This window comes from Mycena indigotica (genome assembly GCF_014461135.1).
Source record: "Mycena indigotica strain 171206Taipei chromosome Unknown Mind.scaff0013, whole genome shotgun sequence".
In the NCBI taxonomy this organism is placed as follows: domain Eukaryota; kingdom Fungi; phylum Basidiomycota; class Agaricomycetes; order Agaricales; family Mycenaceae; genus Mycena; species Mycena indigotica.
Window position 1 is genome coordinate 2,366,247 of NW_023503012.1, and position 17,716 is coordinate 2,383,962.

General features: G+C 49.7%; 5 protein-coding genes across 5 annotated transcripts; all 5 read right to left on the minus strand.

Moving 5' to 3' along the window:
* Nucleotides 1–825: 825 nt before the first annotated feature.
* MIND_01286100 (uncharacterized protein) lies at nucleotides 826–2,184 on the minus strand (the record flags this gene model as incomplete). Its single annotated transcript, XM_037369331.1, has 2 exons — nucleotides 826–2,126; nucleotides 2,175–2,184. The coding sequence occupies 2 exons, from the start codon at nucleotides 2,182–2,184 to the stop codon at nucleotides 826–828; spliced, it is 1,311 nt and encodes a 436-aa protein (XP_037214537.1).
* A 2,579-nt stretch (nucleotides 2,185–4,763) lies between these two features.
* Nucleotides 4,764–5,763, minus strand: MIND_01286200 (F-box domain-containing protein; the record flags this gene model as incomplete). The annotated part of the gene is made up of 2 exons (XM_037369332.1): nucleotides 4,764–5,403; nucleotides 5,456–5,763. 2 exons carry the CDS (start codon nucleotides 5,761–5,763, stop codon nucleotides 4,764–4,766), a joined length of 948 nt encoding a protein of 315 aa, XP_037214538.1.
* Nucleotides 5,764–7,743: 1,980 nt separating this feature from the next.
* On the minus strand, nucleotides 7,744–8,194 carry MIND_01286400 (BTB domain-containing protein; the record flags this gene model as incomplete). Its single annotated transcript, XM_037369333.1, has 2 exons — nucleotides 7,744–8,011; nucleotides 8,073–8,194. The coding sequence occupies 2 exons, from the start codon at nucleotides 8,192–8,194 to the stop codon at nucleotides 7,744–7,746; spliced, it is 390 nt and encodes a 129-aa protein (XP_037214539.1).
* A 6,298-nt stretch (nucleotides 8,195–14,492) lies between these two features.
* Nucleotides 14,493–15,346, minus strand: MIND_01286500 (BTB domain-containing protein; the record flags this gene model as incomplete). The annotated part of the gene is made up of 2 exons (XM_037369334.1): nucleotides 15,075–15,346; nucleotides 14,493–15,018 (listed from the first exon to the last, which is right to left on the minus strand). Exons 1-2 carry the CDS (start codon nucleotides 15,332–15,334, stop codon nucleotides 14,493–14,495), a joined length of 786 nt encoding a protein of 261 aa, XP_037214540.1. The 5' UTR covers nucleotides 15,335–15,346.
* A 1,313-nt stretch (nucleotides 15,347–16,659) lies between these two features.
* MIND_01286600 (BTB domain-containing protein) lies at nucleotides 16,660–17,578 on the minus strand (the record flags this gene model as incomplete). The annotated part of the gene is made up of 3 exons (XM_037369335.1): nucleotides 16,660–17,185; nucleotides 17,244–17,434; nucleotides 17,486–17,578. 3 exons carry the CDS (start codon nucleotides 17,576–17,578, stop codon nucleotides 16,660–16,662), a joined length of 810 nt encoding a protein of 269 aa, XP_037214541.1.
* Nucleotides 17,579–17,716: the final 138 nt, after the last annotated feature.

Genomic DNA, 17,716 nt, shown 5'->3' on the forward strand with positions numbered 1-17,716 from the left:
ACCTATCCCATAGTCTATCTTCTTTGTTTATTGTTGGGTAAAGTGTACTCCGATATCTGTTACAAGATAGCAATAATAGGCAGATCAAATATCGATGAAGAATCAGTAGAGCCATCAAGGTTTGATGTAGGTGTGGTCACCTGTCAAATTTCTACCTGGATGATCGAAAACCTCAACCTCAACAATCAAAACCTCAACCTCATCAATGCAAACCTCAACCTCAAAAGCAAAAACCTCAACCTCCAAATCAAAAACCTCAACCTCCACAGCAAAAAAGCTCAAGCTCAAACCTCAACCTCACATTCAAAGCTCAACCACAGCGCTCAACACACCAACCTCAAGCAATAATATTCGGTGAAATTTGAAGGGTTGTTTGATGTCGCCAGCAGTGGATGGGAGGGCAGCGCCGTGGTGCACGAACGTGTTGAAGATCTGCGGACGGTCGGAGTGGGCCGGAGGATCCGAAGAGCGGAGAAAAGGTGCAGCCGGCAGTGTGTACTTTGCTGAGGAGGGGCGACAGCGCGGACGGGTAGATGTGGAGACGAAGAATACACCAGCAGCGGTGTGGTTGTAGTGCTCGTGCGGAATTCAAACTGGCCTACGACTGGATATCCTAGCAATTATGGAGTTGCGACAAATCTCAAGATGTAACAGTCTAACAGAACTGAGATAGATTTACGCGCGGCGCGTGTTGAACCTGAGTAGGGCCCGCAGAAGCTGGTTCGTGTGAGGCCAAGAATGATGTAATCACAATTGCTTCCAAAATTATCTTCCCCAATTTATGTAAACAAAGCAGAAAGAATCTGATAGATCAAAGGTCAAATCTCAGATTCTCCGTCTCATAGCGCATGGCACTTCCTCTTCTACAACGATGCTGTTGTCTAACTCGCCAAAGACATCCCGCACGATGTCGAGGGCGTCGGTCCGCATATCAGGGTCCACCTCGTCGACGTCGTCTGGCAGGTGCAGGCGGACGGTCAGCGCGGGCTCGAAGCGCGCGTGGGCCCAGGTGCGGAGAAGCGGGACGAGTGGCTCAAATGCGTCGACGAGCACCTTTTCTAGAGACCTAGATGTCTCGCCCGCGATGTTTGGCTCGACGCGGACCCACAGAAGCAACCTGCGGATCGGGCTCGACGCCGCCGCAATGCGTGCAAGGGTGTTGCGCAGCCAGGTGGATGTGTGGCTTCCACCCAAAACCTGGAATGACATGTCCGAGTCCCACGGAACCGCGAGGCACAGCTCTAGCGTGTGCAGCGCCGGGAGCGCATCGAGGGTAAGCGTGCCCGCGGGCGGCGTGTTGGTGTATTTGTCAAACGAGAAGTGCTCGAGTTTGATCCAGAGATGTGCTAGTGTCCGAGTCGTGTGGCTAAGCAGTGTATCCTGTACAAACTCCTCGTCCGCGGGCGTCTTGACGCGGACTTGCAGGTGGCGCAGCGCGGAGAGGTCGATGACGTCCGCCAGGCGCTCTTTCAGCGGGCTCAGGGGCGTTACGTAGAGCATGAGCGAGTCGGGCACAATGCGGAACGGCGGGCGGCGGAGCTGCGGCCCGATGATGTCACCCTCCCACATCGACATCGACAGGCGGGCAAGGCGGAGCGGCGCGCAGAGCTCCGGGTCCCGGGCCGGCATTAGTGTAAGCAGCTCGCAGAGGCCTGCGAGAGGCACGGCCCGCAACTCCAGCTCGCGCATAGTCGCAAGCGCAAGCCGCGTGGCAAGCGCAGTCTTCGTCGCGGTATGAATGTCCGCCCACGGGCAAGGGTGTCCGTACGCCGTGTCACACGCGATCACGAGCATGCGCAGTCGGTCTAGCCGCGCGATGGGTCCCGACACGTCGGTTACAGCCCATTGCCCCGCGCTATCGGCGGCGGTGGACAGTGTGAGGCGGCGGACGCAGCTGGTGAGCTCCGGAGATGAGGCCAGCACGGCGTCGAGCTCTGCGACTGCCTCTTTTGGGGTCCACGGTGGCCACCTGCGCTCGGGCGGCATGATCTGTAAGGATTCAAACAGTCGCCTCTGCGCCGCTAGCCGAAGCCTCTTGGAAACGCTCGCACATGCTTTCAGTGATGAGTCCTGGCCATCTTCGACGTGCTGGAGGACAAGGTCAACGAGCTCTGGTGGAAGCGCATCTGGGACCGGTGAGCATCGTGCGGGGAGCAAAAAAGCGCAGCACGCACCAAATTGCATCGCTGGTAGCGCCACTGGTGGTGGTCAAGAAGCAACCAACGATATCCCCAAAAGGCAATGGCTTAATCATGTGACTTATCCCATCGCCCCGGCCCCCGAGGCCCGGCGGACAACTTGTCACTTGTGGGCGTCTTGTGCGGAGATTTGGCGCCGGAAGCCGTGCGGGCATTGACTCAGAAAAGTACAAAAATCTGTAGGCCGATGGGATTCGGCTCCGATGTGACCCGATGTGACCACTCCCTTACATGTTGGTTGCTTCAGGCATCGAGCATCGAGCCGGCGTGGGACGGGCCAGGGATGCGAATCGGGAAGGAAAAAGCGTTTGACGTGGCACGTGCAACACGCATGGTCCGTGCGCGCCGTGTCAATCACGATCCACGCCTTTCTTTCTCGCTGCGTTTTTTCCTCCGGTGTCGCTAGTTCTCAAGCAGGTGCGTCGCATGTCGGGTGTCCTTTGCTGGTGACTACTCCCAGCTTCAGATGTGTTGTCCCCTGGCCTTAGGTCTCCTCGTTCGTGCTCTATCGGAAGGAGTCGAATGAGAAGTTGTCGGAATCCAATGTGGCGGAAATACGACTGCGCTTTCTGCTGATGTGGGCAACTAGGCTGTGAATACATCCCACCAGGCGCGTTACAATCTTCTTTTCCTCACTGCTACTAATCTTCGTTAGCCAGTATTCAGTTACGTCACAACGATTTCCTGCCCGCTCATCGGATTTCAGTCGTGCCGTCTCCCTAGTTATGCATAGATTCCTGGAGGACGGTGGGATGCAGATGGTCTAGGCTTGATGTGAGGCAGGGCACTGCGTTGCGCACTGGCAATACACCAAGTATGTCGCCAAATCTTCTCGTCTTGAATGCCACTGACCCCTGGCAGCGCAGCCGCACGATGGAACCACCCCCTCGCCGGCAGGGTAATCAACAGGTCGTCAGCAATGTGCGATGTACGCTGGAATAGCGGAGGATGGCCATACGTGCAGCAGTAACGTGCTCCCAGACTACGTTTCTTGCTGTCAAGTTGCTGCATTGAATCCATACTGTTCCCAACCCTGACCTGCTGTCCTCTCTCCTCTTCCTGGAGCTTGTCTCCTAATCAGACTCCGATGGACGCTGCAGGATGCACGATACCATTCGTTATGATTGACCTCCAACACCTTACATTTTCTCCTCCGACGCTCCTCCCGTCAGCCCTCGGCAAAGGCTCAATCGGGGACTACCCCTGAATTTGGCATCGTCGTCACGATGTGACGACGATTTTCTCCTTTCTTCCCGACCACCATGGGCCAAAGCTGGACGCTGAAAAACCTTTCGAAACGCTGTGACGTGTATACAGATCCAACGAAGCTGGGGGAGATCCTCTTCTTCGGGCATCCAGGTGCCCAACTGCACTGGTTCTTGCGCAGAGTAAGCTTGCCGCCGCTCGACGTCTGTGTATGGCCATACGCACCTGGGGAATATGTAAGCATCGACATGAAACCGTGTAGGCTGCCGGAATGCAACCCAAAGTGCGTGCGCCATACTATTTGCCATACTTTATCCATACTCCGGACAGGGAAATGGCCATTGGCCTGGTTGCGCTCCCGCTGGAGCTTCTCGATACTATCTTCGGCTTCATCGACGATCTCATTGACGCGCTGGTGCTTGGCATGACTTGCCAACTTCTTTGGGACGTCGGCCGCCGTCAAATTTATGCGCTGCTGTGTGCCGACGAGGGTTTGGTGACGTGCTCATGGGCCGGCGACCAGCTGGCTGTAATTGGGGAGGACACCGATCTCAGCGAACTGCCCAAACACTTCTTCCCCAACGGCATCACCGAATACGAACAAGATCCAACGAATGACAAGGACTCCATGACTGTCTCCGAGTTGCTTAACATCAGATCCCGCGTCCAACTCCCGCTCTTCAAGCGTGTTGGCTTCCGGGGCGATGCACTATGGCTCTTCGGTGATCCAGGAATGCTGACCAACGTTGTGGTGCAAAAAGATCCTCCGTTCCAGCCGCGCACCGCTGTCCTCCGAAATCTCACAACGCGGCAGTACGTGCGAGAGGCAGCGCTCGAGGAGATGCAGGCGCCCTACCGCGAGTCCGAAGAACTGCGGGCCCCGTTCTACGCAAAGGCATCGGTGCCGTTGTGGGAGACACATCTCGGAGACCTGCTATATTGCCACATCTGCTGGTCGGTTAACTCCTCGGTGAGCATGCGGTATGAAAAGATCCATCAAGGTCCTTGGGCGGGGCATCGCTTTGACATCGTGGGGGCGGAATGGCTTGAGGAGGCAGAGAAGGAAGGGTGGGTCGATGTGAGTGAGGAGGCATTGGACAAGTTGGAAGCCATCTGGCGGTCGGAATACGCATATGTCGGTAAAGATTGACGTTCTAAATATTATTTCTGTTCATCGTTGAACGCTCACATTCAATGAGTTCGTGCGGGTAGGAGTCCACCGCCCGCGTGCCAGGGGTAGTTTAAGTGGGCACAAAATAATGCATGATCGTTTGTTCATTGTTACATGCACGACGAGAATATGCCTATCGGAGGACTCGGAGTCAGTCCAAGGAAGAAAAAACAGGTTTCACCACACACCTATTTTCGTAACTCATGCCAAGGCGGAAGATTAAACAAGGAAGGCAGGCACTCCCATAGATCGCGCACCCCCGCTGTATGCAGAGCCTTGCCAGCAGCGATGCATGGTTCGCATAGGTCTTTCTCCCAACTGGTGAGCCATGACCATCCACGTTGTCCCCTAGAGTTTTTGGTAATGGAAGCGAACAATTTCAGCCGTGCCACGGTGCATTCGCTCCCGCCTTGTTTTTTGCACTTGTCGCTGCCTTCGGCTTGAAGCCATTTCAATGTCGTCGAAGATTCTGCATGGAGGCGCTTGCGGAAACCGTCCAAAATCGATTTTTTATCCTCCTCAGACAGCGCGGCTGCGCGAGCGGTAACGAGCCCAGATATTCGGTGAGAGAAGGTGAGATACCAGAATGCCACCGGCAGCAGGTGTGGCAGGTCAACCACTCGAGCGAGGATGCTGCTCTCGAGTGCATGAGCGGTTGCACCGGTGTGGTTGAGATGTGCCGACAGCCAGACGTCAAGGACAGAAGGGTATGCCGCATTCAGGAGTTTTCTGGCTCTGTTGAATAGCCATTGTATCTCGTATTTCTTGCCAATACGAGCAAATGCCTCGATAACCACGAAAGGAAGCAGTTCCTTGTCAGGGTAAGCACTAGGCGAAAATGGCTCAGCGTAAGTAACGGGAGGGGAATTGCGCGACGCACTGGTGAAAGAGCTTCTTTGAAACGTGTTCCCAGTCCGCAGGGTTGTCGTCGAGGACCAGGGCCGCATTTTCTGGAAGCGCCTCGATAAGGGCCTTGAGTTTGGGAGAATGGAAGGCGAGTGATCCACGGAAGAGCCGGAATTGCGTCGTCTGCACTTGGACAAGGAGGTTTCCATCTTCGAACCACACCTCTGACCGGATAATGGTGTCCGATGCGGCTTCGGAATCGGGGCGCTTGCGTTTGGGTGGAGGCTCTGCCATCGTCGTGATGTCAAAAGGAGAGTGTGTCACACCCGGAGGCTCCGCCATCGTTGTGATGTCAAAAGGAGAGTGTGTCACACCCGCCTCTTTTTGCTTTTCGCCCTCATGTCAAGCGGGTCGAGTGTCCTCACACTCATCCTTCTCTGCCTCTTCATGTCCTGCGACACTCCACCGGTACTCGGACCCTCCACACCATCTCCATAGCTGCATACAAGTACTTTACCCTGGCTGGCAGCTGCAAAGTCGCCCTGTCGCAAGTAGGGGTTGCGAAGGACCCAGAACGGCGGTGGAAGGGCGGAAAAGAGTGTTCTCCATGCTCTATTCCTTGGGCGCCGGTCTGCAGAAGTGTGCGTGTACTTGCTCTGGCTCTTTTCCAGCCACTAACCTTCTTATTGCAGTGACACGACCGGCTCTGCCCTGCCGCCCATCGGGTTCGATGCCCACGACTGGCTGGTCCTTCCCCCAGCACAGTCACTACAGAGACGTCTTGGGACTTTCGGCGTGTCTGGTTGTGGTGCGTGGCGCTGGCTGTACCCACGCCCCTGCTAAATGCATTAAAGATCCTTTTCCCTCAAACGACACCAGTCCATCCCTCCATCCCCCTCGCAGCCCCTCTTCCCTTCCCTTCGTTCTCCGCATGGTGTGCTGGCTCGTCATGGTGGTGCAGCCTCTCCTCTCCCGCAATTTCGAATGCCCTCCTGCCTTATTTGTTCTGACAGGGACCAGGTGCTTCCACTCATCTATTGTCTGGCAGCATTCATGGAATCTGTTTGCTGTGTGGTCACTTTCATCAGCTCATGCGGATCCCTCGCTCGATGAACAATTGTGCGCAGATCTTGGGGCTGAGGACGAATGGCTGGTTTCTGCGCATGGAAGAGAACGATGGCGTTCTTCTTCTGCAACATCCTGGCAGCCTTCGGTAGAGCACGACGAGCGGAACACGCCGCAGTTACCCTTCGTTCTGCAATCATTTACCCAAGAATGTGCTGTCCTTTTTGTGTTTTACGGCTCCGTATTCGCACAAGTATGGACAATATTTACAGACAATCAATTCATCCATCGTTCGCTGGAGGTGGCGGGTTGAAGACAGCATCGATGATCGTCTTTACCCGGAACCTGTTGTTGTGAAAGCTGTTTGGCAACACAGGCCGTGTAGTGGGTGCCAGCAAAGAGTGTAGGGATGTTTCAGGCTCAAACGGTGGGGTCGGGGGTCTCTCAACTATGTGTTTCTTATCGCGTATCTTCTCACGCGCCTCCGCGAGCAGGACCGTCTTCTCGAAACCGATTTTCTGCGCCTCCCACAGTTGAATCGGCGTAGTGCTGGCCAGAATTATATTATGGTTGATTAAATATTGAATATATTCAGAATATTATGAATATATTATGCCCTTGGTGGATCACTTGAATATGATTCTGTTTGAATATATTATATTATATTATGACTATACTATATTATAGTCACAGAATATTCAAATATAGTAAGGTGGATGATCACAGCTATTTTCTTAGTCCATGTACTCAGTCATAGTACTAATCTTAGTCTGAGTTAGCCCTACTTCTGATAAATGTCACATATTATCTATTATCTATGGTGATTCATGCATTACACCTATTAGGAACAAGTTGGGAACAAGTGTCAGGAGTGATCACTTTGGGTTGACCCTAGTGTAGAACCCCTGATCAAGTGTCTACAGGCCAACCTAATGCTAGTGGCAATGCCCCTGATTGTATCTTGAGAGTCCTATATAGCCAACTTGAAGGTTGGAATTAGAGAGGCCTAGTAGGAAGTTGCCCTGACAATCCAGCATGCATCTTATGTTTTGAATTTTTTTTCTAGCAGTAAATATATCAAGTATACGAAGAGATATGCATACTAGATTATAGTTGAATATATTCGTAACATATTCATATTTTGCCACTGAATATGATTATACTATACTACAAATATATTATTGTGTTGGAGCTCTGGATATGATATGACTATAATATATTATGCCCATAAAATAATATAATCATATTTGGCCAGCACTAAATCGGCGTCCCGCACTTGCAGAGCTCCATGTAAACAATGGGCAACCAGTGCGGGATGGAGTGCTTCTCTGCTAGAACTATGCACTCAATGGGGTGGAAGTCCTTGCTCAGCCCCCAATGAGAATCCCAAAGGCTGTGGCCGTTCGAGTCGATCACATCTATTGCGCCTTTTCGGAGGCGCTGGAAGTCATAGCACGTCGCGATAGACAGGAGGTCGAGCCATTTGTGCAGCTCTAGAGAGCCGTTATTGAATTTGCTGTATGTGCTAGTCAGATAATGAAGCTCAGGCTTATGCGCGCGAGTATAAGGAGAACCAAGGGACGCACTCAGTGTAGAAGAAGTCCAGCAGCGCCTCGAACTCGGCGAGCGTGACACCCGGTGTCTGAATGGGATGCTCGTCATCGGCACCATCAGGACTGTGTGGGCCTCGTGGGCAGAGGAACATCATGTTGAAGAACTCAGACTCTTTCACGAGGAAATGGCGGTGGATTTTGAAGAGCTGGTCCTCGACCTAGAAGCACTGTGCAGTCAGCATACGACACGTGGCATGCAGGGTCTAGCCTGAGGGAAGACAACACGCCTGGAACACAGACATGACATCGTCGAGGTAGTATTGCTTGTTGTGCGTCAGCTTGGAGCTGTCGGTGTTGCCTTTACTATCGGCGTTCATCGGAGTCGGTGGAGCTATGAAGTGTGGAGCACCTTGAGGCACTGAATTCATGATGGTGATGGTGATAACCCGGCATTCCAAAATTTTGGCTAGATGCGGATACCGTCATAGTGATAGGCAGGCAAATGAACCACACCTAAAATCGTCCTAAACACTGGAATAATTTTATTTTCAATGTTTGCACACTCAGAACACAAAAACATGCATAAACATGCAAAACAATCAATTATGAGCAGTTGTACAAGTTCTGGACTCATCTAGACCCTAAAATGCAGATAAGGTTCAGTGGGAGAGTCATTTGGAGTCATAAGAAGCGCCAGGCAGTGCAGGCTTCTAGCCGGGAAGCACCCAGAAGGCTGTGGAAGAGTATGACTCATGAATGACTCCAATGGACAAATAAGGAAATATGACTCATGGGAAGCGCCAGGAAGGTTCTAGAGCCCCAGCCACTATGACTCGAAGTTCTAGAGTGTTCTAATAAGGCATAGAACGTCACACAAAGTCACAGAAAGTCAAATTATTGGTATTTTAGGCTATTTGGTGTTATTTGGTTCCACTAGGTATATAAGGCTGCATGTATTTTGTGATAGAAAATCAACTGATCCCCAGAAGGCTGGTAGTTTGTGACACCTCAGCCGTCACATCTATTCAGTTTTGCTGTGGAAATCAACTCTATAAATTGCAGAATTAAGTTGCAGGTGCAGGTGCAGGATAAACAGGTGCAGGTGCAGGTAAATTGCAAGTTACTAACATTGCAGGTGCAGGGGAGTCGAGCCATATTGCTCCTCCATCAATACAATCACATAACTCTTTGTTTTTGTGCATTCTAATTAAAAGCAAACCCAAATAGTTAACAATAGTTAGGATTTGATTTGGTTAGAGTTTGATTGATCATTGATCAGCTCTACTGCTCATTTCCTAGGTGTATTAATAGCATTACATATTTGGGCTATCCACTGGAGCAAAGTTAGAAGTACTTTTTCTCCCAAAAAAAACTCAATCAAAAACTTGAAGAATAAATCCTGAGTTTTTTGCGAATAAAAATTAGGGAAACAAACTGATCAATGATCATCTGTGCAACCCACTATCTGCAAAAACTCAAAATTATCGTCTTAGTTCTTTTCTTATTGTTCGCCCCTTTAGGGTGCAGTTTTTGAAGATTTGCGTGTTAAAAATGGTCTACACTTTTCGGTGTCCCAAACTGGTGTTTATAAACCGGTTTGTAAACCATGTAACCACACTTGTGATGTCATAAGATAAATTTTTTAGCTTTGAATTCTGGCTGAAAGCATTACCTTCATACCTCTGTTCTCTCAGTTGGGGGTGGACCAGTGGTACAGGTCGTAATTTACTATATATAACTAGACAGGCTGGGGCTACGCCCCAGCTTTTAAACGTTGCTTCACAGCTTTTGAAGATTGAATGTGCTAATTTTATTTATGAGTTCATGAAATCTCAAGGTCTACATGCCCTACATACTAATGTTACAGCCAAGAACAATATCACAAATAGCCTTGGATTAGACTTGTTTATGGTACTTGGTGCAAAATCTTAGTTTTACAGCTTTGTGTCCCAATTAGACTCTTTACAGCTTTTCTTACCAAATTAGGGTTTCAACAGCAGTGAACCCAAAAGTGGAAATGTGGAGTAAATGAATTGCTAAAGCTGATGCCAAACATGTGCACACATTCACACGACATCTGCTTAATATAAGAGTAATATACAGAACTTATAATTAATGATCTAGATCAGCTGGTAGTACTGTAGCATTTTATTCAGTTCGTATGTCACGTGTCACAGTAGCTATAAAATTCGAAATTTTTCGTATGTCACACCATTTTGCTCAAAATCCTCTCCCAAAAAGGCAATTTATGACATTTCCGGGCGCCTCCGGCGCCAAGAGTTTCCTAATTAGGAAATAATTCGAATTGATATTTTCGTATTGAATGTCACACCACTTTTGGCATTCGAATTGAATAAAATACAACAGTACTTAATCACATGACTATCCTGGTTTGTAAACCAGGAAACCAATGAAATCTTTACAAACCAGTGTTTATAAACACTGGTTTATGAACTGGTTTGTAAACCCAATCAAAAAAACTGCACCCTATGTGACCCCTTGTCTTAGTGATTATGAGAGGGTCTAAGGCTGCAAGTGGCAGATCTGAGATGCCAGACCTTACCTGATGATCTAGCAAAATTAAAGATGGTGAGGTTAGGTTCGGTTCAGGTTCAGGACACTTTTTTTGGCAAACCCCGAACCTGAACTAAAGTTCAGGTTTGGCTTTGAACTGAACTCTGAACCGAACTTTATGTTCTAGTTGAAGGTAGCCCGTTTGCCCAAAGCCCGTGTGATTTGATCAGCAGCAGTAACGTAACAGCTTCCGGCCTTGACGGGTCAGCAGGTCCAAGGCACCAGGCCAGTACCCAACCAGCACCTGTACCTGCACTGGCCGTCATCACGGCCCGTCATGGGTCATACCACCTGTGAGTCTGTGACAAAGTCTAGTGTTCAGTCATCTTCTCTGAATGAGAAAACAATCCTCTAAGTCACAGGATCCAATGACTTATACATCCTCTTTGTCACCACCATCCAGCTCTCATTCTGGCTAGCAAGAAAACCAAGTTCTTCATGAAGTGGAGCTCAAATGCTGGTGAAAACTTACATCAAATGTTCTCAAATTATGTCGAAAATCTGCTGCTGATAATCTCTATTATCAGCCACAAAAATCAGCCTGAAGCAATTTTAAACTGGCCTCTAAATTGCAGACATATTTATTTTTCTGAATGCCAAAGCTTTCCTTCAAGAAATTGGGAGTTCCTAGTTGTATGGTGGCTGTAAGTGGCTGGTAAAATCTGTTGATGTTCACTTTAAAATATTTGAACCTTGTTCTCAAATTTTTTCCCATTGTTGGATCAATTTCTCTCAAATATTTTACAAAACCAAGTGCTAACAATCTCTATTCAAAACGTTTAAATTTTTAGCAAACCCTTTCCCAGGGAAAGATAAACAGGCTGTGCTCAGCTATTTATCATACCTTGAAATGCCCTATGCTTGGAATTTCTTTATGCTATAATCATCAACAACAGCATTTTTTTGCTGCTTGATTGATTTGTAGTAAAAGTTGCAAAAATTGGTATCTGATTTACAATCTGTATTGAGGCATCAAATATAGCATATTTTGTGACTTCCTCCTTCCTGACCATATTTTATAGACAATAAGTGCACCTCATTTGAGCCCAAATATTTGTAAAAAAGTCATATCACATTCTTATTAAGTTTGTCATATATAAGCGCAATTTGTCATGTATAATGGCAAATTGTTACTTATTTCTGATATATCAGGTACACTTTTGGTGCTGTCCCTGATTTTTGATATATATGGTCTTATATCTTGTAGCATGTTTGGTGCATTTATTTGCTACAAATTGTAGCCAGAAAAGCTTATAGTTGAGTCCAATCTGATAACTCGATATATGCCCCAATCTCTTACAGATCAAGGTTACTTTCCTAAAGTTTCATTTGTTATCTTTCCAAGTTGTTAAAATTAAGGCTCTGACCAAATACAATACAATACTCAATATATTGAGTTATAACCCAATACAATCCATATATATAGACAGGGTAGCAAATTTTTTTGTAGTATAGAGTATATACTGTATAGATACTCTATAGACTATACTATTGAGTTTTCTCGTAGGCCTATATAGGCAGCATCTGTGGGTTATACAAGGTGTTATCAAGTCAACTTCTTTTTTAGATGAGGTATTTTCTGAGTCTTTGTTACTATAGTTTTTTATTATATCTGATATATAACTAAAAGTTCAGATGCTACTTTAACCACAGCTTCCAACTGATCCACAAACTGACACATCTAAACAACCTCATTATTATATTAAATTTTCAGTTGCATTTCTGTCAATGGAATTTTATAGTACAGCATTTTATCTTTTGATCTGGTATCTGTGCTGTTTTACTATTATATTTGACTATTAAATCCTTGGTTAACCTCAATGTCATCTTTTTGCAGCTCTCAGACTTTCAGTACCTGTAACTAAGATGTTATTATGGTCCCTAGCATATGGCAGAACTATACTCAATAGTTAATAACTTTCAGGATTGTGATATATAAAATAATATTTTGAAGCAATATATTATCTACAATATCAAGGGGGCATCATGATGTGATGATCTGACCACATGCTGGGTGGTTGGTAACCCAGGGAGGGCTTAAAAATATTTTCTGTCAATGATTATATTTGGGTTTTATTAGGCTAATAATGGGTTGGTCAAATGCACAATAGCCTCAGAATGCCTGCTTGACCATTGAATAAGCTAAGAATAGGCATTAGAACTTGTTGAAAGCTCTTTGCAAGCTATAGCATAATCACAGGCCAAAAGGAAGTGCATGTGCTAGCTCTATCAACCTTCTCATTGGCCAAAAGCCACCATGTCAGAATGAAGAACATGGATTGTAAAGCTGTGGTCTGTCCTACCTGCTACAATCCTGCTGGTACTGAATATAGACAGCTTGTGACAGTGGCAACTGGAGTGGCGTTGGTGGCCTTGGGGCAGAAAGATGTTCATATCCTTGGGGCTTTGGGCAGGGCTCCCTGCCCAAAGTGCAGAGACTGAAAGTGCTATGAAACTGTGCATGTCACCCTGGTGTCACCAATCTTATCATCACCCACCTTCACAGACATCTGTAATCAAATATATCCTTTTATGGTATATCTTATCTTATCTAATGGTCACGTGGTTGGTTGGTCGCCGGGCTAAGGCTTAAAAACAAAAACTGGCATGTGCTCCACCATTCACATCATGATGCCCCCTTGTACAATATACTCAATATATTGGGTTATAACTCAATATTATCCATATCCCAATATAATACAGCTTTGGAGTGTATATGGATAGTAATGAGTTGGAGCCTTAGGTCACTTAAAATATACAACTTTTTTGTCTATGTACCGTTTATCACAAATTACTTTGGGGCCCATTTTTGGGCAGAAACCCCGGTTTGCTATAGCTATCTTGTTGTGGTCACCATAACCATAGCCAAAGCTATTAAATAAACCCAGCTATGGGAACTATAGATGCACCAGCGGTTTAGGGTGCTGTGAGTAATTACTCACACCTGTTTCGAAACCGGTTTCGAAACAGGCCCGTTTCGAAACTGTTTCGAAACAGGTGGGCCGGGTTAGGTAATTTCCTCGGCCCGCACGCCGTCGCCGGCCGCCAGTGAACAAAAACTGAGCAATCACAGACGGTGGGTGTCAAAGCCTCATCCGAGGGGCTGGGCCCTCCTGAGCCATGTGATTGACCTGTATCCGTGGACTCTAGGCCGGCCAAGCCGGGCTACGGATCGCCGGAGCTGTGACCGTCACGCGTCGGGCATCCCGGCCCTGTTTCGAAACCGCTGTCAACCTCAGCGGAATTCAAAACTCACGCCTGTTTTGAAACCGTTTCGAAACGGGTTTCGAAACAGCTTCAACTCACAGCACCCTACAGCGGTTTAACTGTTGCATCACAAGATAGACTGTATGAGCTGGGTTGTGACTCCGATAAAAATGCAGGTTTGTGCAGGAGTAGTTTATTGAGTGATCCTACAGTCTATATATCGGCGGTAAATGGGAGGTAAGTATGTGATTTACTGCCAGACCTCCACGCGCGGTTCATTTGCCTGGGACTGCTGTATATTTTCTGCTTGTGTTGCCGCTGACTGCGTTGCGCATGTTGGCGCCAGAAGATGCGCGGAGCGTGGATTGGAGCATTTTACATACCTCACTTGTAGGTTAATTCCGCAGCACCGTGGGGGAGTTTCAAAATAACGCTCTATTCACAATTCTCGGATTCCAAAAGGCAAGTAGTGAACTGTGCAAGTGCTCAGGAATGCGGTATGGAAGGTGTCGATGACCCACCTATTTAAGAAGCTCTTCCCAGGGCGGAAGATTAAACAACGACGGTAAACGCTCCCACAGGTCTCTCCTTCCCTTGTCGTGCGCTGCTTTCGCCAAAGTAGTGCACGGCTGACAAAGATCTTTTGCCCAGCGGGTTTGCCAAAACCATGCTTCACACCCGAGATTTGTGAAAACGGACACAAATACTTGGTGGCGAGAGAGAGGGCATTGCTGTTTTCGAGTACAGTCGGGGCTGCCGGCTTCTTGAAGCCATCGCAACGTCGTCTCCTGCTGTGCCTTGACGCGCTGTTGGAACCCATCCAGTATCGACGTTTTGTCGGCTTCGGAGAGCGCGGCGGCGGCGGGGTGTTACGAGTAACGAGAAGCGGGCGGGGGAGCTAAGCCACCAGAATGAAATGGGTAGAAGCCGCGCTAGGTTGAGCTCGCGGGCCAAGATGCTAGCTTCGAGGACGTGCTCCAGTACTGTGGCATGTGCAGAACTCAAGGGTGGCTCGGGCACAATAGCGAGCTCCACGCTCTTTTCGTCGGAACTTAGCCATACGCTGAGTGTCGAAGGGTATGCGAGATTGAGGCGCTCGACGGCGTTGCGTAAGAGCCATTCTATCTCGTATTTCTTCCCGATACGGGCGAACGCTGCGATTACAGCGAACGGAAGCGGCTCTTTGTCTGGGTATACGCTAAGACACCGAGGAATGAGCAGACGAAAGAAGAAATGAAAACTTTGACGACACACTGGTGGAAAAGCTTCTTAAAGACGTGTTCCCAGTCCACAGGGTCCTCCTCCAGCATGAGAGTCGCGTCTTCGGGCAGCGCATCGATGAGGGCTTTGAGCTTGGGCGAATGAAAAGCGAGGGTGCCGCGGAAGACGCGGAATTGGGTCGTCTGTGCCTGGACGACGATGTTTCCGTCGTCGAACCACACGTCTGAGCGCGTAAGGAGGTTTACCGCGGCCTCAGAGTCGGAGCGCTTGCGTTTCGGCGGCGGCTCCGTCATCGTCGTGATGTCAAAAGGAGAGTGTGTCACAACCGTCTTTTTTGCTTTCCACGCTCGTGTCACGGTCCTGCGCGTCCTCTCCTATTCTCTGTCTCTACTCTAAAGTTCTCCACCCTTTCTGAAGTCGTCAGCTCTCGGCAGCTGGTGCTCAAGACAAGTTAACGAAGTCGCATCACGGAGAAGCAGTCCGATATTCATAAAAAGGCCAAATCGAGGGTGGGCGCCGGGGAGCAGTGAGACTACGTGTTGTGCCGCCTGGCATCGGTCTGCAGAAGTGTTTCAGCCCCTTTCCAGCTACTACTAAAGCTGCACCACGCGTTGCAGGCCATCGGAAGGTGACACGAGCACCCTTCGCTTTGTCCTCTCTCTAGTCAGGCCCAAATACACCGCCGGCTTTCGCACGAGAACCTCGGCCTGTGTGGCATCTTGCTCCGCATTGCAGATTCGAATATCTATCTCCAACAAACCAATTCCTTCCGCCATTCTCCCCCATCCTTCCGACGGTTTCACGTCCGCCTTCGTTGAAGCAACGTGCGTGTAACGCACTCGTGCTTTCCTTCTCCCCTCGTGGACCTTAGAGCCGGTTGCCCAGGGGAGGGCGGACGTGACGAATCTAGGAGAACAACGGCGTCTCGGTCAAAGTCGTGGAGGTGTTTGTGCGACGGTTGGAGGTCTTGAGGGGGTGGAACTTCATTTGTGTGCGTTTAGTTGTTTTCGCTCCATTCCGGCCACTGAGTCCGACTAGCTCGCTTTACAGGTTGCTGGCCATGGGCTCTGCAGTGCCGCCAGTTGGGCTTGTAGCTCAAGACTAGCTGTAAGACGAAGAAGATGTGGTCGTGTCAGATGCGTATGCCGGTTTAAACCCACCCGTAGGGCTTCTCGTGCGTCAGCGCTGCCTGTTCTTACCTACGTTTTATACTGACCGCGTCGAAGTAGGAAGCTTTGCCTCGGACACTTCATCAGCTATTCACCCTGCTACTTTTCTTCCTTTCTCTTCCGACCCTGACTGCAATCCCTACCCGACACATTTCGCCTTCCCCAATGGGACTACAGAACACTCGTCCGAACCCCCATACTTATCTCATGGTACTCCCTCGGATGTTCTCCCCTGGCAGAGAACCTTGGCGAAGGAGGTCAGAGATTGCCGCCAGCACATGATGCCGGTGTCGTCTCCCTGCTGAAACCAAATGTTCAGTAGGGCTATTCTTCGCGCGGCAGTATTGTATTCGGGAGGTATATACACAGGTCGCCTCTTCGCATCTCGAATAATTGGATCACAGTAAATATTCGCTTTTTTGGTCAAGAAATCTCCGGCGCGGGGCCATTCACTCATCCTCCTCCATCGGCGGCGGGGGCGGGGGGTTGAACACAGCGTCAATGACGGCGCGGACCCGGCTGCGGTCGTGATAAAAGCCGTTGGGAGACGGGGGGCGCGGCACGTGGAGCTCCGGTATTGTGCCAGTGAACGGCGGCACTGGCAGCTGCATATATTCGACAGCGTCGTCACGGTCGACCGCGTGCTCGATGTCGCGGATCTTCTCCCGCGCCTCGGCGATCAGCACGGCCTTCTCGACGCCGATTGTGCGGACCTCGTGGAGCTGGAGCGGGGTCCCGCGCTCGCAGAGGGCGATGTAGGCGGTAGTCAGCCAGTGCGGGATGGCGTGCTTTTCTGCGAGGACGATGCGCGTGATGGGGTCGAACTCTTCGCACACGCCCCATTGGCGGCCGTTCCACCTGTGCCCGTCGATTACGTCGATGGCGCGCTCCCGGAGACGCTGGAAGTCGTAGCGCGTCGCGATGGACAGCAGGTCGAGCCACGTGTGCAGCTCGGGGCAGTCCTCGTGAAACTCGCTGGCCGCGATGATCAGGAAATTCGATGGCAACGGCGGATAATGTGGCAGCGACGCACTCTGTATAGAAGAAGTCGAGCAGCGCCTCGAACTCCGCGACGGTCACGCCCGGCGTCAATATGGGGTGCGCGTCGTCCGCCCCGTCGGGCGTCTCCGCGCCGGGCCCAGGCGGGCACTGGAACATCGTGTTGAACACCTCGGACTCCTTCACGAGGAAGTGGCGGTGGATCTTGAAGAGCTGGGTCTCGACCTGGGGCAGCGTTCGTCAGTGGGGCCCGCTCTGTCGGGAGGGTAGACGTGCCTGGAAGACGGACATGACGTCGTTGAGGTAGTACCGCTCGTTTCGCGTGAGCGGCGCCGGCTGGGCGACAGCGGTATCAACGTCGGCGCTCATGGTGGTCGAGGACAAGGAGGGGGAGCCTAGACGCCTCGAGGCCTGCGAGTACAGAGCCACTAAGTAGTCATTCATTATGTACATGGCTTGTTCGAGAAATGGCGCCAGGTTCTAAAGCCATCGTGCTCTTCTTGATGA